The sequence below is a fragment of the Silene latifolia genome, chromosome 7 (genome assembly GCF_048544455.1).
Source record: "Silene latifolia isolate original U9 population chromosome 7, ASM4854445v1, whole genome shotgun sequence".
Classification (NCBI taxonomy): Eukaryota; Viridiplantae; Streptophyta; class Magnoliopsida; order Caryophyllales; family Caryophyllaceae; genus Silene; species Silene latifolia.
Genome location: NC_133532.1, coordinates 61,738,314 through 61,761,456, shown reverse-complemented (window position 1 = coordinate 61,761,456; position 23,143 = coordinate 61,738,314). Strand labels below are relative to the sequence as shown.

General features: G+C 39.1%; 1 protein-coding gene across 1 annotated transcript; it reads right to left on the bottom strand.

Moving 5' to 3' along the window:
* Positions 1-13,448: 13,448 nt before the first annotated feature.
* LOC141592226 (ribulose-phosphate 3-epimerase, cytoplasmic isoform-like) lies at positions 13,449-22,130 on the bottom strand. Its single transcript, XM_074412831.1, has 9 exons — positions 22,001-22,130; positions 21,003-21,126; positions 19,919-20,007; positions 18,920-18,982; positions 18,722-18,828; positions 18,540-18,637; positions 18,309-18,401; positions 18,173-18,214; positions 13,449-13,811 (listed from the first exon to the last, which is right to left on the bottom strand). Exons 2-9 carry the CDS (start codon positions 21,117-21,119, stop codon positions 13,662-13,664), a joined length of 759 nt encoding a protein of 252 aa, XP_074268932.1. The 5' UTR covers positions 21,120-21,126; positions 22,001-22,130; the 3' UTR covers positions 13,449-13,661.
* Between the last annotated feature and the right edge of the window lie 1,013 nt (positions 22,131-23,143).

Below are 23,143 nucleotides of genomic sequence, written 5' to 3'. Positions count from 1 at the left end.
GGAAAATTGGGGGCAAACTTGTAATACCCGCCCTTTTAGGGACCCCTTGACAAACGTTGACTGACCTTGGGAGCGGGAATGGTTCTTAGAAGTGCGTGCCAAAGCTATCTTGGGTTACGTGTCTTGTGTGGTACTCGATAGAGTAGAGGCTACTCGATCGAGTAGCGTAGGTACTCGATCGAGTATGGGTTACTCGATCGAGTGTGTGTGGTACTCGATCGAGTATCGAGTTTTCAGCGAGGGTTTTAAATCGCGTTTTGTTAAATCCGCAAGTCATTTCCGCCTCATTCCTTCTATCCTCTAGTCGCCCATTTCCCTTCCCTTCACCATAAAACCTCCATGGAAGCCCTATGAAAGTCCTTGTGCCTTAGGAGAGCATAGCTTGAGTCGGGTAGCAGTATTTTGCCGGGTTTCTCTTTATAGGTATGTCATCATCATCATCCGTACCTTTGTCTTTACAGTTAGGGTTTGCTTGATAGTAATAGGTGATTGTGTTGTGCTTATAGGCTTTGCTTGGTTGCTGGATATGTCATATGTTGGCATGGATTGGTTGCAGTTGCTTAAAGGTAGGTTCGCCTACTCAGTTTCTGTAGATGGTCTAGTATGTCGGTTGTTGTGGTTGTATTGCGGTTGTTGTGTGTTGTTGATTGATTCAGACGGTTGTAATTACACATTGTTGATAGATTCAGACGGTTGTTTTGTTTGTCTATGGTTCTCGAGATGCGTTCTCGGCTGAGTGGTGTCACTTGCGGGAGTGGCTTCACGCCCTAGTTTCGCCCTTCGTGGAACCCGCCACGGAAGGGGATGTGCACATTAATGGGACAGGGTTATCGCTCGGTATGATGAGCGGGGATTTGGTGGGTACGGCTGCGGTCCCCCACGGGCAGTGGTCGGTCAGTGGACGATCGGTGGACCGAGATTGATCGGTGTGGGTGTGCTTGTGTGTGGCTGATTGTGTTACATTGAGTTGTCAGTTGTTGTTGGCTTGTTGTGTTTTATCTCAGTACTAACCTTGGGTGGTTGTCTTGTTTGTTTATGTGTCTGCCGTGATCCCTTATGGTGAGCAGTCTGTCTTAGCAGGTGTTGATATCGTTGATAGCTGGAGTCCGGGCAGGGATGAGTCTCCACGAGATTGATAGTTATAGCAAGTAGACTTTGAGTTGTATCTTTTATATCATCAGTTGGTTTTAAATCAGTTGTAACATAACATAATAGTTCTTTTATCGGCATTTGATTATTACTGTCCTCGGGCAACCGAGATGGTAATGCCTTTATATGCTAAGGAAGGCCTAGTTAAGGCTCCTCTGGATATGGAGGTGTTACAAAGTGGTATCAGAGCGACGATTTTGGAACCTGTAACAAAAGAAAATAATGAACGTAGTGAGTCTAATAAAATGAACCTGGTGTATGTGTAATGGGAGCCCCGCTGATGCTAGATTTTGGGTGAGTAGGCGCCCTCATTTCAAAATCTTGGCCCCATGACACTTAAGCCAGTCACATGGTGTGGGAAGGTGGAGTCCGTGTGTATATGTATGATGTGTATGTTAATAGTGTCGGAGTTATCTGAGGTCGAGTCTTTGCTAACATAGAGATGGGTATAATGGTTGCGTTTGGATAATGCTTAGTGAAGTTTTGGCTTGATTAACGAGCTTGTATGATGATTCCGGGATCCGTGACAAAAGTTTATTTGATAGAAATGCGTGGAAATGTGAAGGTGTATGCTATAATAGAAGAGTGAACATGTGGGTGTTGGCTTTAAGTTGATAATAACGGTAGCCATGTATGAGTTTATAAGCCCTACCGTAATTGCAACGATGATAGTTATAGAATTGTTGAGTTATAATATGAAACATAGCATATAGTAATGCATATATGTTTGTTTATTGGTTGAAATTTTTCCGCTGCGTGACAAACGATTTATGTAAGATGATTTGCTTATGATTGAATTTGCAACATGATAGATCAATTTGTTGTGAAGAGTATGCATTTCCATGATATGTGAAAGAAGGAATTAATGTTAATTACATGATTCATGTCGAGAAGGACTCGAAGTAGTAATGTGTTAGAACAAGTTTTAAGTATGATAAGAGTACGTGATTAAACTCATGAGTGACTCGGTAGCAGGTAAACCAAGTTGAGTAATTTGTTGTAGCATAGTATGGCATGAGCCTTAATTGTTGAGACGATATGGTAATGCGTGAGTAAGTGTGATGACTAGTGGCGAATTCCGAACTCAGTTTGGAATCGACATGTGGTATTGTTTTGTAGGAATCTTCGATTTATCTCGTATTTCTGACCGAGTACTTAACTATACTTGACCGAGTGCGAGTGCGTACTAGACCGAGTAAACCTCACTCGATCTAGTTAGGAAGCTATGACGTCGAGATGTGGAAGAATTTCTGCAGATACTCGACGAAATAGATCCTCCTCGATCGAGTACCCAAGGCACTCGATCGAGTAGGTTATTGTACAGTGATTCTTACGGGTTTCTTAAAACCCCTATCCTTTCTAATCCCTCTCATTCTTTCTCTATAATTCGAAACCCTAAGCCTTAATTCCTCTAAAAATCTCTCATTTTCTTGTGTGGTAGTGGTTGATTTGGGGTTAATTTCTTTGTTTAATTCCGTTCCTTTACTTTACTACTTAATCAAGGTATGATTTCTTCCTTATTTACATGTTTTTATGCCTTAAATTTGTTGAGGATGATTGTATAACCTGAAAATTCCGATTCACATGATCAATTTGTTGCTTTTAATTGTTGTAATATGATTCATATGCTCCTCTTTCTTGGTTATTGGTGATTAATTGCTGTAAAATAGACTAGAAATTGCCAAATTGAAACCGAAATTTCTAGGGTTTACAAAAATCGAAATTGAATTTTGATTGTTTTACAATGATTAGATGATGGAATTGAGTACTATATATTGTTTATATCATGTTGAAGAGTGAATTTTGATGATTATCACCTTAAAAAGTTGCCTTAAAACTCCGTCTTAAAAGTGCCCCAAGTGGAAATTCGTTTGTATTTCTGAAAATTGGGGTTGTATGTGACTGTTTAAGTAAAGGTTGAACTTCAATATGATAGTAGTGGTGTTAATTTATGAAGAATATGTCAAAATAATTTCACCATTTGTAAAGAAAATCGATAAGTTTAAATGAGTTATTTGTTTCTAATATTGAAGATGATGATAATATGTCCTAAGATGCTTTTCCATGAGTTAGTACGAATGCCTCACATGTTATTAGAAGTGTGTATGGAGTAACCTTAGAATCATGCTAGGATGTTAGAAGATGTTGAGCATGTGTATTCACCATGATAATTTCTTCTTTACAACTATGGTTTATGAGTAGCTGCAAACTGAGTTTATACATCAAATTGGGGAAACTGTTGGTGAATGTGTGTACCTAGGTGAGTATTCAAAGTTAATGACATGAATTATGTGCTTCACATGTCGAACTGGTTGATGAGTTGAAGTACTTAGCTGAGTATATAAAATCCAAATTACATGAAGTATATGCTTTACATGTTTATGCAAGTTTGTTTAAAATTATATGCTGAAACAGATGCCGAGACCGAACGTAGGGACCCGTCAGAGTAAACGGGGGAGGGTTACACAACCTGAGATGGGGGAAGGGAGTGGACCCGTGGTACCCGCAGTTCCGGAGTACCCTTATGTTGTGTTTGTAGACTTCAAACAGAGAGAGCGTTTTGTAGTTTTGCAAAAACGCAAAATGAGGCCGACGAGGTGTATAGATACTACACTTTTGGAGGAGTTGGGAATAGAGACGGATGTCCGTCACATATTCGAGACTTTGGGTTTTACGGGGTTGTATAGGCTGAGGAAACACTCCTACCCTTTTCTCACCTTAGAGTTTATGAGCTCCTTTATCTATGACCCAGCTGCCCAGACCGTTGAGTTTCGGTTGATGAACACTAATTTCTTGCTTTCTATGGACCAATTTGCTTCTCACCTTGGGTTGGCCAAGCCTCCCAAGGACTCCATCACTAATATCCCTGCTGAGTGCGGTGTCTGCCGCCTAATGCCTTGTCTGACCGGGAAACCAGCTCCCACCTCAAGTAACATGCTGATTAATGATGTTCAGCATGTCACATTGAGGATCTTTCTTCGTTCCCTCTCGAACCTCCTTTATGATCGACCGGATATCAGTAAGCTGAACAACCATGAGGTGTTACTTCTGATGTCTTACTTGAACCCGGAGCGGGCCAGGAAAGTGGTCTTTAATGCTCCTTCCATCGTCTGTGCTGCCCTTGACTTGATGGCCACCGCCTCTTCCCGGTACTTGAGTTGTGGCGCTATCGCCACTCGGTTAGCTGAAAAGCTAACCTCCTTTGAGGCTTCTCCGGAGTATGTGCCTCTGGCTACCCCAGTGCCTACTATGGACCGTGACTATTATCTCGACCTGAAGTGGTTGAGAACTTTGGCTGACGGTAGCCTGGCTTGGAGGGTATGGGGCGTGAGTTGGATGGGGATTCCGGCTCCTGAGCACCTTCCACCGACCGAGCCGTTAGAGCCGGTGGTGACAGCTGTTGACTCTGACGAGGAGGAGGAGGATGATGACGTGCCCCGTCAGTTGCAGACCTACCTCATCGATGATGCGATCCTAGAGGTGATGCCCGAGCCAAAGAAGGGGGAGAACGCGGCGGTCAAGGAGGAGAGACCCAGGTTGGGGAGAGGACCCCGCCGAGTGAGGGAGAGGACCTCGGAGACTAGGCCACGGCCGATAGCGCCACAGCAGCAGCAGCATCCTTTCCCGTGCTACCCTTACCTCGACACCCCGGAGACACGATCTAGCTACTTGGCAGAGAGAGTGTCATCTACTTTGATACTCAGGAATATGCATGAGATGGTGTACACTCAGGGGATAGGGACCGAGGGACCGCATCCGGTTTGGTGGAGTGGTGTTGGGGACTATAGTGGGGTCTTCCACTCCTACGGAGTGGATCAGTCAGCTTGGGGGACGCCTCAGTCCTTTCCCTACGGTGGTTTGACCCCATGGCATGTAGGCCCGGGAGTGGGAGCGGGAGTTGATGCAGGCATCGGGACATTGGGAGCGGGCACCTCGGGAGGTGATGGTGGAGGAGATGAGTTGATGGTTGAGCAGCAGCAGGAGGAGGAGTGATGCTCCTAGTTCTATCTTTGTTTATGGCCGTTGGTATTAGATGTTGGTAGTGTTGTTAGATATTGGTAGTTGTTTTCGTTGAAACCTTGATCATGGACTTGTATTGTTGGCCATAAGGCCGGATTTGCTAGTTAACATTGTTGCAGGATCGATTTTGGGGGTCGGGAAGTCATCCCGACTCACTTCTATGCGATGATTATGTATATACTTGGGTTTATGCCAAGTTTTCCAAAGGCATTTGACCTGTAGGTACTCGACAGAGTACCCCCATACTCGATCGAGTAACTACGGTGTATGGCGATTTGATGCATTCGATCTCGGGCTACTCGATCGAGTAGCCAAGACACTCGATCGAGTAGCATGGCACTCGATCGAGTACCCTTACATACTCGATCGAGTAGCACTGTTACAGGAGGTTATCGAAAATTAAAAGTGTTCAATTGTTTTATAATTACAAGTGTGATGTTTAACGTGGTTATTAGTGCGTAGTAACACCTTTGAATCGTTAATTTCATATGTTAGAAGTCGTGCTTGAGTTTTATATACATTTTCGTCACAAATAGTGAAGTGGTGATGGTTTCTTGTTGCTTTAATGCCATATTATGATCTATTCATCGGAGTTACATCTTTCATACGCTTGTGCATACGATATTAACGTGCTTTATCGACGGCGGCTAGTTATTCCGGTGGTTTATGTATGATTTCTAATTTAGCGAGTATAGGCTTAGTGAGTAATGTCCATAATAAATAATGTGGTTCTAATTTATGTTGTGATACAAGTAATAGGTTATATGTGTGGTAATTTTGGTGATGAACTTCGGGGACGAAGTTCCTTTTAGAGGGGAAGAGTAATGTCGCAAAATAAAAAGGTTGATTTTGAAATTATGTTGTTGTTCGTTTATAATGTTTTGTTGTTCAATTACAAAATTTTCTAGTACTTTGATCACATTGCTTATATGAAGTGTAAGTGGTTACTTTAGTTCATTGAAGTGAATGTGATAGTATGTCATAAAGAGATAGTTGTGGTGCAATGTGTCGTAATAGAATCGCGTTGTTGAGTAACGTGGTGGTATTGGTTGTACAATATGAAGTTGTTATGGGATATGTTTCGGGTCGATAGTTGTTACCATATGATGGGTGATCGTCATTTGTGCTGGTTCGCATTGCGAGGTTGATGTTTATATATGATAGTTTGTAAGGGTGGATGTATACATATAGAGTGACAATTGATAATGATGATGTTTATATGATAGCTGTAAGAGTCGATATGAATAGAGCGTTAGATAATGATGATATGATGACATGGGGGATGGTGTTTCAGGGAAGCAGGTGATTTGTGCCGAAAGAATAGTGATGTCGTGTCTTCCCGTGTCTTGTGCGTTGAATTAGGTGAGTTGAACTTCGGGGACGAAGTTCTTTTTAAGGGGGGAAGACTGTAATACCCGCCCTTTTAGGGACCCCTTGACCAGCGTTGACTGACCTTGGGAGCGGGAATGGTTCTTAGAAGTGCGTCCCAAAGCTATCTTGGGTTACGTGTCTTGTGTGGTACTCGATAGAGTAGAGGCTACTAGATCGAGTAGCGTAGGTACTCGATCGAGTAGGGGGTTACTTGATCGAGTGTGTGTGGTACTCGAGCGAGTATCGAGTTTTCAGCGAGGGTTTTAAATCGGGTTTTGTTAAATCCGCAAGTCATTTCCGCCTCATTCCTTCTATCCTCTAGTCGCCCATTTCCCTTCCCTTCACCATAAAACCTCCATGGAAGCCCTTTGAAGGTCCTTGTGCCTTAGGAGAGCGTAGCTTGAGTCGGGTAGCGGTCTTTTGCCGGGTTTCTCTTTATAGGTATGTCATCATCATCATCCGTACCTTTGTCTTTACAGTTAGGGTTTGCTTGATAGTAATAGGTGATTGTGTTGTGCTTATAGGCTTTGCTTGGTTGCTGGATATGTCATATGTTGGCATGGATTGGTTGCAGTTGCTTAAAGGTAGGTTCGCCTACTCAGTTTCTGTAGATGGTCTAGTGTGTCGGTTGTTGTGGTTGTATTGCGGTTGTTGTGTGTTGTTGATTGATTCAGACGGTTGTAATTACACATTGTTGATAGATTCAGACGGTTGTTGATATTGTGATTGTGATTGTTTGTCTATGGTTCTCAAGATGCGTTCTCGGTTGAGTGGAGTCACTTGCGGGAGTGGCTTCAAGCCCTAGTTTCGCCCTTCGTGGAACCCGCCACGGAAGGGGATGTGCACATTAATGGGACAGGGTTATCGCTCGGTATGATGAGCGGGGATTTGGTGGGTACGGCTGCGGTCCCCACTGGCAGGGTTGGTCCAGTGGACAGTCGGTGACGGAGATTGATCGGTGTGGGTGTGCTTGTGTGTGGCTGATTGTGTTACATTGAGTTGTCAGTTGTTGTTGGCTTGTTGTGTTTTATCTCAGTACTGACCTTGGGTGGTTGTCTTGTTTATTTATGTGTCTGCCGTGATCCCTTATGGTGAGCAGTCTGTCTTAGCAGGTGTTGATATCGTTGATAGCTGGAGTCCGGGCAGGGATGAGTCTCCACGAGATTGATAGTTATAGCAAGTAGACTTTGAGTTGTATCTTTTATATCATCAGTTGGTTTTAAATCAGTTGTAACATAACATAATACTCCCTCCTATTCCAGATAACCGTCCCATTGTCCATTTCCATCTATTCACAATAATGTCCCATTGTCCATTTTTGGTAAGTGTTGTGTGGTCCAAATTCAATTCCATTTTCGTCTATTCACATAACTGTCCCATTGTCTGTTTTGTGTGGTCTAAACTCACTTTCTTAATTCTTATGCCATATTCACAATGGGACGGTTATCTGGAATAGGAGGGAGTAGTTCTTTTATCGGCATTTGATTATTACTGTCCTCGGGCAACCGAGATGGTAATGCCTTTATATGCTAAGGAAGGCCTAGTTAAGGCTCCTCTGGATATGGAGGTGTTACAAAACTGTTAGGCCCAAAATCTGGATATGGGCTAACCCAGGACAGCGGGTCTGAAAGCAGAGCGGGATGCAGGGTACCAAGGAGCCAGAGCAGCAGCAGCAGCAGCACGCGTCCTAAGGCATGGGTTCTGAATCCGTGTAGAAGAAGTATATGGAAATTCTATCACTTACCATATCCAGAGAAGGAAAGTCCTATTCCGTGTCAAATTAGGAATACTTGGACGAAAAGCAAGAAACCCTAGATGGGCGAGCTCCACTATATAAGGAGCCTCAATGCAAGACAGAAAGATCATCAAAAAATACGGTTAAATACCCTAACCTCCATAACGTAGCATAATCACCTGAATTGTACTACCTCTCGAATTATAGTGAAATCTTGGTGGGATTCCGTCTCCCCCCGCGGTTGTTTTCCATATCGGATTTCCCGCGTCACCAAAATTGTCTGTGTTATTCGTTTAAATCACACATTCAAACTAACATACAGAAGAACGTATAATCATAATCCAGACCTAATGCTAAGACCGCTTTAACCCTAAATTGGTATAAATTTACCAAAACAGTATATCTCGAACAATCATCTACAAAGGTTATATAATATCTTTTACCTCCTTTACTTTCACAATTCTTATAATCAGCCAAGTCAGTATGGATAAGTTCTAATAATTCCGTTTGCCTTTTGGTCACTTCCTTAAAAGTTTTTTTAGAGTGTTTTGCTTCCACGCATACTTGACATTTATCCATGTCATAAGAAATCAGATTAGGCAACAAGTTCATTGTTTTCATGCGTTTAATAGATTTAGTGTTAACATGTCCAAGTCTAGAATTCCAAATATCAATGGACTCAACGATATAAGCAGAAGAAGTAGATGTATTCATTTCAACATCAAGAACAAACAGACCACCATTAAAAAACCTTTGCCAACAAACTGACCATTCTTAGACATGACTAACTTATCAGACTCAAAAGTAAGTTTAAGACCATACTTATTAAGTAAAGCACCAAAAATTAAGTTTCTACGCATATCGGGCACATAGAGCACATTTTCAAGAGCTAAAACTTTGCCAGAAGTGAGTTTCAGGTGCACCTTGCCAATGCCGAGGATTGGGACCTTGCTGGAGTTGCCAACATATACTACCTCTTTCCCATCAACGTCTTTGAGCTCCTTGTAAAGATCCTTGTTTGTGCAGATATGGCGTGTAGCTCCTGTGTCAACAATCCATTCCATCAAGCTTCCAACCAGATTCATTTCGGACACCATTGCAGCAATTATATCATCACCCTCACTTGAGCCTTCGACAACATTAGCTTGTGGCTTGTTAGATTTGTTATTTTTGTAGCCACCACGTTGATTGTTGTCCTTCTTTTGGAACTTCCCACCATGTGTATTATTGCGATTCCCTTGATTTTGTTGTCTTTCCTCATAAGCTTTCTTGGCCTTACACTTGAAAGCGGGACGACCAGGCTTATCACACCACCAACAATTTCCTGTCATTGTCTTTATTGATTTATCAGCATTTTGTGGTTTGTAGTATTGATCATAACTCCTCTTGTTTGTACCTATATTCCTGTATTCAACAACATTAGCCTTAACAGTGTTAGTAGCATTAGTCCTGACACGATCGTGGCTCCTTGTGGCATCCTCAATTTTAATATGACCAATCAGCTCCTGCAACTTCATATCTTTCTTCTTATGCCTCAAGATGTTTTTTTATACTCAGCCCAACTAGGAGAAGGCAACTTCTCAATAAGAGCATTAGCCTGCATATACTCGCACAACACCATCCCTTCACCAAGAATTTCAGAAACCATATTTTCATATTCATGTATTTGATCCATTATAGGTTTACCATCAGTAACCTGGAATTTTAACCATCTTGCTACAGCATATTTCTTAGTACCGAAATCATCAGTACCGTACTTAGTTTCCAGAGCATCCCAAATCCCTTTAGCGGTCTTAGTTTTGCAGTAGATGTAAACAGATTATCAACCATATAGTGTAACATGACACCTCTAACCGTGTTATTATCTTTTACAGATTTGGGGCCGGGTTTGACAATTTTAGACGAACTAGACTCTTCAGTGGATTGTGGTTCTTGAAATAACACATATTCAATCTCATATTGTGAGAAATAAAACAGAATTTTTTCGGACCATCTCCTATAATTTTTCCCATCTAAAAGTTCCATCTTACTAAGGTCTGGGACAATTTTGTGTGGCATTGTGAAATGGTTGACAGGAGTATTAGGAGTGGTGGGAACAATTTCTCGATTGATATTAGAACCGTCAGAATTTCCAGATGGGTTTGTCATTGTTTGAAAATGAATAAAATAGTAGACAATAAGAAAGATCAGAAAAGTTCTCTTACTGATTTAGATTGAAAGAAATAGAATTTAGCTGATCAGAAAATAGCCTTAATCGAGACGTTGTGTAAGACACTGTCCTAAATAAGTAAGACCCCCACACAGGTGCTCCTTGGGTTTTGTGGTCACCGATTCCAGGTTTAACGCCTCCTTCCGCACAATGTTGCACATCAAAGACGGAAGTGAGAATTGTTCTCAATATGCGAAAATATAACAGGGAAAGAAAAGAGAAGAAGATGTTTTGTATATTGCTGTGTATGTACAGTCAAAAAATCAATGGCATTGATTCTGAGATTAATGGCCCCGCCCCGCCCCGCCCCGCCCCGCCCCGCCGAGCACGAGCCGGACAGACGGCGGCGGCAGCGCGCGCGTGGGGAGACTATAGTCTATCCTCTATAGTCTAGTTAACACTTGTTAACCCACTTCATATATAAAAACAACATTCCCCCACTATTCTTCCAATGTGGGACAAATGTTGTCTTACTTAAGTTTTGGAGCAACTAACTCCAACGCTTGCAGCTCTCAATCTCATACATGGAGAACGACATGTATATGAGCGAGGGAGTAATTGTTGCATCCGTAAAAATTTGGGATTAACTATCGGCCAAAAGTTTGTACCACAACTTTTAAAGTCGTTTGGCTTGTTGCTCTAGTGATTCACTTGGATTCATAAATTACCAATTGTAAATTCATAATCTTATTACTGATTTACGAAAAAATGTTCGGTATTGGGACAAACCCATAGAATAAGGGGACTTTATCATACCCGCAAGATTAGCAATGAAGATATTAATGGAGAGGTAGAAGGAAAGTGAGAAAGAGATTGATTATTTTCTAGGAGACGAGAACACCAAAAACATTAGCAAAAATCATTCTAATTATCAACCAAAGTCCAAAGTTATCGTCGAGCAACACTGGAATGGAGTAAGAGGGATGAAACTGATGCGGTGAAGTTTGCTTTTCATAGTTTTAGGTGCTGTTTGGCCAAGCTTAAAAAGTGCTTTTGCAATTGAAAAAGTAGTAGCTTGACAAAACATGGTAAATTAGAGGGTTTTAAAAGTGCTTTTGAAAAGCCAAAAACTGATTATTCACCCCCAAAAGGAGAAGTAGATAATTACTACTTCTACTTCTACTTTTCACATAAAGAACCAAATAAGCAAACAAAAGTTGTATTAAAGTAGTTAGGCCAAACATATAAATTTTGTGAGAAACCACTTTTACAAAAGTATGGCCAAACAACTAAAACTTTTCCGAAAAGTAACTTATGAATAAACTCCTTTTGAAAAGGAAAAACCATTTTCCATAATCAAGGCCAAACAGCACCTTAATTTTGGTCAATTAGGAAACTAGTTTAGTAAAATTAGTTATTTTGGAAAATAATTTTAAAAAGCGGTTATTTTAGTAATTAGTTTTATAAAAATGGTTAGACTCCTATTCATTAGTAAGGAGAATCTCCATTACCACTTCTAATACTCAGTATATAATATAAAAGATAGTCACGTGAGATTTTGTTTAAATTGTCTCACCGAATGGATTATAAAAATCAAGCTTTTATTATTTTTCGTAACATGTAGCTAAAGATTTGAAAAAAAAAAAAAAAAACCGTCATATATGTATAAAACAAATGTAAATAATTGGGTTATGCTCATTCATGTACATGATTTACTCAATCATGTACAGCATTACCGATATTACCCTTTCCATTTTACTCATTCATGTGTTTGCCTTCCCTTTCAATTTCCCCCAATTTTCTTCAAGCTCTCCTCGTCCATCATCCTACCGCCCCGCCTGCCACTCTTGCCACCACCGCCTGCTATCTCCCTCATCCACCGACTATCGCAACGAGATACTTGTATGGATTATATTAATTCGTTTTTCTTTCAAAAAAAAAAAAGAGTATTCAATTGTTTTGGTTCAAGATTTCACTAGCTCAATATTTAACATCTTTGTTGACCCATGTATTTGTTATCCTCTAACCACTTGCACCCTCCTAATCCATATTCTTAATCAAGATTCAGGCAAGTTACTACCCTTCCCCTTCCTACCAGCTCCTACCCAAATTAATTTTAATTAACCCTAATTTTATTAACCTAATTAGATCTAATTGCATAAAATTATAATGAATTTGATACAAAACAATGCCTATGATTAAGATGTATAGTTATGAAAATAGAATTTACTTGTTCAATATAAGAATTAAGTTGCATAACTGATAATCTAGTAAAAAAATTGATCAGTTTTTGAGAAGAGGAGAAAGAGAGTTTTTTTTTTTTGATGGAGAAGGGTAAATTATGGAAATATTATGGTAAAAAGTACATAATTGAGTAAAATGCGTACATGAAAGAGCAACTACGATAATTAAATGGAACGAATGAATTATTATATTTTTTTTTTGTAAAATAATGCTGTAATTTGTTGAAAGACAACTTTGCCCATACCCCATTTTTGCGTCATCTTTAAAGACCTATACTATGCAACAACTCACAAAGGAGTAAAGGGTACTTTTGTGAGTTGTTGCTATTCTTTCTCGACCCTCCGTGATAAGCTCGCAATCATGCAACAACTCACAAAAGAGCAGAAAACCGCAACTAGGAGGATAATGAGACAAAATGGCCCATGATCGCACATTAAACCATATATTCAACCTAAAGAATGGTACAAATTCACTATATAAAACGCACGCCTCATGGTACAACTGATTTTATGTTTGTCAGACATATCTGCGATAAGGGAATTGAGAATTTAGAAACATCCTGATAATCGACAGAAGAGGCTGAAGGGGGAATGAGGTCTCACACAAAAAGAAAAAAACCCTTTAATGTTGACTTATTTTCTACGTAGAAGTTTAAGCATCATCAGTCATCAGTCATCAGTCATCACCAATTCCTAACCCTGGTTAGGAATCAAACATAAAACGGTAGTGTACAAACGTACCTCAAGCACAACAGGTCAACAAAAAGTAATGGGTAAAACATTTTGGAAAATGATTTTCCTTGCAAAAGTTCTTCACATAATTTTTATTCTATAGTTTAGGTTCCCACAAAATTTCTAATTTTTTTATGTATGTCAGTGCAGTAAAATGTCTGGATGAAAATACAGTCAAGCTGGAGCTCATGTTTATGCAGTTCAGGAAACTCCATTGAGAAAATTTAAATGCTTTTGCCAGGCTAATTCGCTGGAATTGGCTTTACTTATGAGCTTCATCAACCGTCTGCCTCAATAACTGGATAACTTGGGCAGGCTCTGGTGCCCCGAACACTGAACTCCCAGCGACAATGCAATTTGCACCTGCTGAAGCTGCAACATCAATAGTCGACGGCCCCAAACCCCCATCAACCTGTACAAAGAAATAAATTATCCCATAAACTTCTGTAGGGAATATATATTGTTTAGTCGCTATCAGAAAAGTTGTGGCTGCGCAACAAGAAATCTATGCCCTCAGAGGCATTGTCATTTGTCTCCAAATTAATTCAAAACTCAACTAAACGAGTCAGACAATCACATGTAATGCCTTGAAATGAAAGACATTGTTATTTGTATCCAGTGTAACTCAAACACTAAAAGAGTCAAACACAGCGTACATGTCTGAGACACTGCTTCTGTGGGAAAATTAAAAAAAAAAAAAAAAATCCCTAAAATTAGTGTCCGTGTTCCATGGCCTGTCGAGATGTAACATATAGCCAGAGCGAAATGTCGAGGTAGAGGTTCTGAAAGCCATTTTAGAGTCCCAAAGCATTTCCTAATAAGAAAATTCTGACTCGTGGGAAAACTTGATCATGATCAACCAATTCCAGCTTGTGAGTTGTGACCATCAAGCTTATATGGGGAAGAAAATGACCATGATATAGCACAGGCAATAGCTCAATGAAACAAAGGCCATACGTAATTGGTACAAAAAGGAATCGAGAAAATGGAAGTGGTAATCAATGATCATATAATCCTACTATCCTAGAGCAACTTTGCCCATGATCTCCAGCAATCATCAAGCAAGTGGTATAATCATACCAGGTAATCTTACCGTCACTCTTTAGTAAAACTCATATCAAGTTTTGTTCCGGCAATAACCAAATGGGATGTATGCTATGGCATGCCCCCTAGGTCGTCTTAATCATCATGAAAGTTCAAGTATGAAATTACTACCTTGGTAGCCTTAAACATTAATACCAAATGATATGTATGCTATGCCGCTATGGCATGTCCATCCACTAGCTATATGAGATTTATCTAACTCAATACTTAGGGGGCAATTGCATAAGGTTACGTGAGTGGAGGAAAAAAAATAAAGAACAAATGAGGGAAGTAATGGTGGATTGGTGGTGATAGGAAGTTGGAAGGGTGGAAAAGGGAGGATGAAGGATAGGTAGGGAACTATTACTCTCATATGGAGGTATCGTCTAGGGGAGAGGTGGGTAACTATTATTCCTTCAAGGATAAGAGTGCCTCTCACTTTCCTTTCCTTCTCATCAGTCATGACCTTGTTCCTCCATCCACCACAACCAGTACCTCTCACTTTCCTTTTCTTCCCCTTTCGTACTCATGTAACAACTACCCCTAATCCAAGCAAACCTTTAGTAGCTAACCAGAACACACTGCTTGTACACAGGACGCGATATAATTCTTGCTTTAAGTTTTACCCTTAGATTGAAATTTGGGACTGGAGTCTCATTTTGACACAAGGCAAATTTTAGATAGTCTTCTCTACAACATTATGTCTAGCTACAATCACGCAACTAAAAAACAATTTGGCTCAAGTCAAAACCAGCACTTGATTCATCTGTCAACGAAGTAGAAATACCTCAATAAGGTTTCAAAGTGGTTGAAGAGAAATCACCGCAGAAGGTGTTACACTTTTAAGAAAAAATGAATGCATGACTTATGAGATACATCATTGAATGTCTGAGTAAATAAAGATCATTAATAGGGGAAGGAGATGCAGTATATTGTAGGATTGGAGTTATCTGAACAATAAGGACCCAAATCTAACGCATTTTATGGTCTCACATCACATTCCATATCTTCCAATTCATTTTTACTCGTCATTTTGTGAATAATTCAAACTATTTTGTCGGTATATTAGAAATGAGTAATTACTTTTTGGCATCATAAATGTAGAATAATATAGATTTTTTGTCGGTAACAAGTGCTCCACTTATCCTTTTATCTCCAGGTATCCCCAAGTGACCTAGTTCTTGTGCTGTGTTTTAGGGAGATGATCGTGTGCGTGTGTCTGAGGAAATTGACGATGATGGTGTCATAAGGAGGATAAGCATCCAACTTATAATTAAGGATGTCCAACTTAACTCTCACATGTTTTGACGTGACCCGACCTGAAGTTATACCCGACTCGAATTAGCACAAATCGACTTTATGTGAGTGATTAAAATGAACTATTGAAATTAACAGAAAAAAGAAACTTAGATTAGTATGAATTACATATCGCACCGAACATAATGCCTCATTAAAAGGTCTATGCAAGAAACTTGCTTCTGATGGGTTTATTCACGTGGAATCAAGGAGAATCAAAGATGCCAAATTCAAGGTATTATAAAGGGAAACGGAAATCCGAATAGACGTAAATAAGTGTCATCACAATTTGAGAGTAATTATGGCTTTACCTACTCTGCCCTTTTCTTAAATTCTTTTTTTTTTCTCTTCTCCCCCGATGGCCTATGTATAAGGCTTTCCTAAATTTAGTAATGAGTTTCTTACTTGTTGCCTCAAGCTGTGTATATAATTATCTTACACTCCTTGGGTGCCATTTCAATTCACTGCATTCATTCTCAATATAATTTCGTTTTTTTAAATTATCTCAAATTGCTGTATTCTCTTACTTGATTTTTGTTTGAATTTTTCTCGTTCCTCGTTCCTGTGCTCATCAACGATCATGGATTTTGAGGATGGACTTCACATTCTCTCTCTCTCTACAAAGCTAGGATTTTAACTGCTCTACATGTAGTTAGTACAACAACAAGAAGAAGAAAATTACCCCAATGCCTCAATTGAGCAATTGCGAGGTAGGGGGAAGTCGGATGTAGGCTGCCTTACCCTTGTGTTAGCAACACAAAGAGACTGTTTTCGAATGACACAAGATGAAAATTGCGTCAATAACCAAAAAATTCATAGATTTAGCCTATAGATTTCATTAAAAAAAAAAGGAAATGTGTGATAAACATGCTCTCATAGGGTCATAGACTCATAGGGATAGGTTTCATAGATAAGTCCGGATATCATATTGGATAAGTTATTTGTACGAAAATATAGTTTTAGTCTAAAATTGCAAAGGGTAGTCATTACAATTTTACGAAAACTTAAGTCACTCCATGATTCTACAAAGTTAGGTGTCATTTAGGTTATAAAAGAAAACCCATTATTTGGATAATTAGTTGGCTTCGACATAAATGGAAGGATCCATATCCCTCTTACAAGCCAAATTTAAATCCGTACATTACGTGAAAGATTTTAAAATAAAATGCAACCTCAATTCTACCTTTCCCTCTCCCTCCTCCTGCCCCCTCTTACTATTGTATCCAAAGTAGCCCTTAGGGTGTGTTTGGATAGCAAAGTGGAGGGAAAGGGAGAGGAGGCCGGAGGGGGATGGACGGGAGGTAAAGGGAGGGAAGAAAAGGGGAGGGGGAGCGAAGAAGTGAAGTTTTCCCTCCAAATCTTTCCTATGGTTGAAGAATTTTAAATAGGCGTGGAGGAGGGAAAATTGATCACTCCAAATCCCTTCCCCTCCATTTCTCTCCTACCCCTTTTATTATCCAAACAAGGGATTTTAAATCTCTCCATCGCCCTCCCTCTCCCCCTTTCCCTTCATATCCCCTAATCCAAACAAGGCCTTGGATAAGAAAAACGGAGGGAAAGGAAGGGAAGGGGGAAGGAGGGAAGGGAAAGGAAGGGAAGGAGAGGGGAGAAAGAACGGAAGAGGTGATTTTCCTCTCCAAATCTTGCCTATGTAGGTGGGGAAATAATTTGCCTTGTAGGAGGGAAATGGAGGGATTCATTTTCCCTCCCCTCCAAATCCTTCTACCTCCATTTTGCTAACTAAACAATGGATTTCTCATCTTTTCAATTCCCTCCCCTACCTTTCCCTCCAAATCCCCCAATCCAAACGCACCCTAAGTGTAGGTCTATAGGAGTCACCTATGACTACAACCTTCTAGAGTCGGATTCACTATACTGAATACATGAATTCAACAACTGACTGACAATGCTTTGGTTTCGGTATCGTTCACATTATTTGAGATGCACAATATAAAGGGCTTTATATGGCAAAATGTCTAGAAGACAGGTCTAATAATGGTACTAAATCTTGGTTTCAGACAACTCAAGTGCTACATTAGAGAAATGATCAACAAGATCTGAGTTCTAGTTTGTTGATGGTCGGTCGGGCACAACCAATATCAAGTACTCCTATTATTTCAAGTGTTTAATCACATATGATCACTACCTATGTGACTCCAGCTCTCCTTATTCTCTTCAATAACATTGCCCGACACTTGACACTCGTACATCGGATGACACTTGGACACTTTATTTAAAGCCAAGCAGATTTTTCATAGAAATAGGCGAGTTTTGACACTTGGACACGTACCCGTGTCAGCTACTATTAAACGAGTTTGATTAACATAGATCACTAGAAACTATAGAGAATGATCAAATCACTAAAAAGCCACAAGAAAATGTATATTAGAGTACCTCAATATCAAGAGAAGGATACTTTTTCCGCAGTTGACGAACCTGGACAACCAAAACAGATGTTTAATTGAGTGTGCTGAACAAGGACATCAAACAGAGGAAGACATGTTGGCATAAATAAAAGTTCCATCGTTACCTTGTCCATCATTTCTGGCATAAACTTCTGCCCACCAAATCCAGGCTCAACAGTCATAACAAGGACCAATTCAACTGGATTACGGCCTTCCACCTAGAAGTAAAACATACAAACAGTAACAGTAAGTTTAATGCAGATGAGAACAATCATGGATGGCCAAGTGCACCAGAAAACACTCACATTTATTCTAAAGGATGGGAATAAATAGTTTCATGTGTATGAGATACATACCAAAGGGTAAACTTCTTCAATGGGTGTCCCAGGTTTCAGTGCAACACCAGGTTTCATGCCTTGAGACTTTATCTTTTCGACAAGCTCTTCCCAGTTGTCTGTGAAACCATTCATGAATATTCACCGCAGGCAATAACACATGATAACAAAGAGAACAACTGCACTTTGCAATATTTATTCACCTTTACTGACTTCAACATGAAAGGTAAAGCCTGAGGCACCAGCTTTTCCTAATGGTTCTACATAAACAAGTGGATCTGTGACCATAAGATGGCAATCCAGATATGCCCTACAGAAAATAAAGATTATATTACAGAATCTGAATATTAAAGAATGATTCTCAGTTTTGTTCTTATGAATATGAAAGAATAGTGTATTACTTTGTATGCTTTCTTAGACTCTCAATCACTGGGGCACCGATTGTAAGATTTGGGACGAAATGCCTAAAAGATATAGACAGCAACATGAGCAGAGGAGCAGTAGCATGACATGATCAGACATGTGTTGCAAGGTAATTAACATTATACTTGAGAGAGGAGCACTGCTATGAGCATATAACTTAAATACCAATGCACAAGCAAAAAAAGTCAAGAGCTCAAAAGCAGCAATGAAAAGGTAAAGAACAATATGGACAAAGATATGTAAGAATGAATAAAGAAAGAAAGAAGAAAAAATCACGAAGAGGCGCTTCTATAAAAGTCAATCAAGCACTTCACCCTTAACATAATTACTGCTCCAAACAACACTATACGCCTGTAACCTAAGTCAACAATTTAGATTTGGGTCTGTACTCTGTACCCATTTCAAACATGACAATCAAGGATATGGGTGTGGAATCTTTAAGCGATACTTAACAAGCTGAAACTTATCCTAATGACTACAGAAAGAAACTCTTTCATTATAAAACTAGAGGGGACAAGTACATAAAAGCATAGTATGATTTGACAATTTTAGCCCTATGCCTCATATATTTGACAATTCACTATAGAAAATCCAAATGTTTTTTTTTTAATTAATGATGTTTTGAATATGAGTCCCCATGCTTCAAAATGTCATAGAGTCTAACACTTGGATATGTTATATGAACCCTTGACCAACACCCGAACCCAAGTCTAACATAGCCTATAACAGCTAACCATACATTCAAGTGATACAACTACAAATTGTAAGGACAAGGAGGAGTAGAACCTACTTTTATGCTCCACAAAACCCTTTCCTAGTGAAACGTTTTATGACGAGTAAGACTTCGTGAAGTAGTGAACAAATGACCTTTACATATGTTCTAAACATCATTTAGTAGACAGAGATCTACAAATAAATCAACAAAGCAAGTAGATGAAGAGCTGCTCTACTTGCCAATTCACAAAAGTACTCCTTGCCTCAAGAAAACAAAGAAATGCTCTACATTCAAATTATCAACTGCAAAACCATCAGTATTGAGATCTAAATGCATCCTATTAACTTTCAGCTGAAATCACGACACAAATCTAATTAGTAATTTTTTTTGAAAAAAAAAACTTAATAAATTAGGACCATAGTGTAAAGCCTAAAGAAAAGTATTGGGTAATCTCATGGTAGAACAATTTCAACACATTTAAATAGTACAGAATGTCCACGTACCCATCCTGCAGAGAAATCAAAGGACAGCCGTCAGCTAATTTCATAGAACAGTACATGTTGACATACGATTACAAAATTGTAACAAGCAAACAGAACAGATGGGCCAAAGGGTTGGATCTTCAAAAAAAAGTAACAATGGGCGAAAAATTATGAATTGTACGGAGTAACTGAGTATGCCATAGACTTTCACTGAGAAATAATTATAAATGTGTAGCCAGAAGTCAGGATAGATAGGATCATTCATCATGCAGCCAGGAGTAGGATTCATTAGCTGTTCTGAGAAATCATGTTGTTATAGTGCCTTGAAGGTTAATTTGGTGCATAAAAATGAGAACTAATAAGGAAACAAGAAAACCAGGAACAAATAAAAGTAATGGCCGTTCAGTTATTTTTCTAGTAGAAGACATGTAGTGATAGGGTGCGCTAGCAAGAGTTCCAATGCTAATCCAAGCCTAAATCTTTTTATGATCCCCGTCAGGGGTTGAGCAAGTCAATACACTGCCGCAATTAACTCTCAATTAAAGCACACATCTTACAACTACATTAGTAACATAACTACTTGACAATTGAGTCCTGGTGATTTAATTATTATAATCATGGTCGCGAGAAGGAAACTGATTAATGCAGAGAGCTGATCATACTCTTCATTTTAAAACGATTCAAAACGGGGGGATACAAAAAAGGAATCCTAAAGCGCAAACATGATTCCAAACAAGGGACACAAATACATGAGTTCAAACTTCAAAGTGTATCTAAATTAACATAGGCCTCATGAAAAGAGAATCCAAACAATGTAAGTATTAAAATAAATAGACAAGAAAGGAAAAAAAAGAAAAGGAATACCATGATATCCATGTGAAGCCAGTCAGCACCGCAATCAAGCATACGCTGTGCTTCGGAAGCTAAGTTTGCGAAGTCTGATGATAACATGGATGGCGCTATTTGAGCCTTGACTCCCATTTTTTATCTTTACAACATTAATACAGTATGTTAGTATATACTCAAGCAATGGGGGTCTTCGTTCTGACCTTCTGGATCTAGATCACGCACTTATGCTTTCCAACTTGTAAATTTTAATCTTATGTTACCATGTAACTAATCCGTCAAAATCCCACTGGCAATTCTCTACTAACCAAATTATCAATTCATTGCACTATAGCCAAGAACATGAATTTCTATAAATGTGTATGTATATCGTATAATCAAAGCTTGTTCACCTACTTCCTCGTAATATTCAACCTGAAGTTGATACACCAACTACTCTTCAAACCCACAGAGGTACACATATGACATATCCATACCTAACAATGACGATCATCATGATACATAATGCTATACAACTTCCAAACTTCCAAAAAATGATTATGATTTGGCTCAGGCTCAAAACAATCCATAACTCATCAATATTTGGGGGAACCTAGCTAGTACCGAAGGGTACCACTCGCTACCCCAAACTTCCAAAAAATGATTAAAGATTATCGATTTTTGCCTGAAAATTTTATTTCTAGGTTCGCCCCAAGTGAACTTCCATCACCTAAATCCCACCTTCAACACAACTGGCACAAGGCTCTGCCACGATGAAACCTCCCCGGTGACGACGCAAAAGAAACAAAGACAACAAAAATTACTAAGTACAACGGCCAATAACCCCAAATAGTCAAATATAACCACCACTTGAATAATAAAACAAAACAAATTATAATTATAATTTGGGTCAAAACGATCCATAACTCATCGTAATATTATGAACACAATACCCATTAAAATCACAATAAAAATTTAGCAATTCATAGAAATTATTTACAAAATTCGATTGAAATTTAGGTAAAGTTTATACTTACAATTAGTATAATACGAAATGGAAAGCAACAAAGGATTGCGGTGGTTGAGCTTGAGGTCGGACAGCTCCAGACGTCGTAGAAGAACAAAAGAGAATAAGTAAAAGTAAAAGGTTGGTTTTTTATATAATTTTAACAGCAATTCTCATATAAAATCGATAGGACGGGCCCAATAGAAAAATAACCCATCAAAAAGGAATTAAACCAAACAAAAAATAGAAAGCTCAGTCTCAGCAGACAAAAGCCACCGTCAACTCTTCCTCCTCCATCGCGACTAGCCAACTATCCCCTCCCAACCACACAAATAACATTATACTTCCAGTGGTACAATAGTATCATACAACCAAGTTATATCTTATCGAGCATATGTGTAATTTTTTTGAGCTTTCTTAAAGTTAACTTTTTTTTTTATGTTTAAGTGAGTTCAGAAATTTTATGGTATAGCTCGACTTCTTTAAAACAAAACTCGAAAACTTTATTATATAGCTCGGGTTAGAGAAAGATACAACCTGACAACCTGTTGGTTGTAGGATCTATTAACTATCCCAACCATCCTTCATCAACTCTGCGACAGCCGATTCCATCCGCGGCACAACCCATTCTTTTTGGCCCAATTCTATCTCCTTCCTCGATTCAGTTAACACAAACGAAGACAAAAAAAACCGACACTCACAGTGAAGTCGTCGCCGACGAGCAGGTTATAAATTTAAAACTGGTAATTTGATCTTATAAACATCATGCATTAACAATAAACTTCACCCAATTAAAATAGGGTGTTGGGTATTGATTTTCGCAGTACGCATTTTACTCATTACAGTACGCTTATGACAATTCTACCCCTCTCATTTCTCCATCTCATTTCCCCCTCATTTTTCCATCTCTCTCATCTACAAGACTACAACAACCATTCTACACCTTTGCCATCACCATCTAGATTACCAAAGTGCCAATGTCGTCATTGAATTACTAATCAAAATCACCAAACATTAAATGTGTAATTGTGTTATTTATACTGGAAAACATGAAGTCATGATATATGCTTACCCTAATTTTATGTTTTCTCGTCCATCTCCTAATTTTATTTCTAATTTTATTAATCTCTTCAAAGTTTGGTGTTTAATTTGGTGGGTAATCTTCGTAGTCGTA

Excerpts from the sequence above, each read along its gene's own strand:
- LOC141592226 (XM_074412831.1), bottom strand. The coding sequence starts at position 21,119 with ATGGGAGTCAAGGCTCAAATAGCGCCATCCATGTTATCATCAGACTTC. Across the intron at positions 18,983-19,918 it reads CATTTCTTTGTTTTCTTGAG|GCATTTCGTCCCAAATCTTA; the intron begins GCAAGGAGTACT and ends TATATCTTTTAG. Across the intron at positions 18,402-18,539 it reads TTGAAGAAGTTTACCCTTTG|GTGGAAGGCCGTAATCCAGT; the intron begins GTATGTATCTCA and ends TTTTACTTCTAG.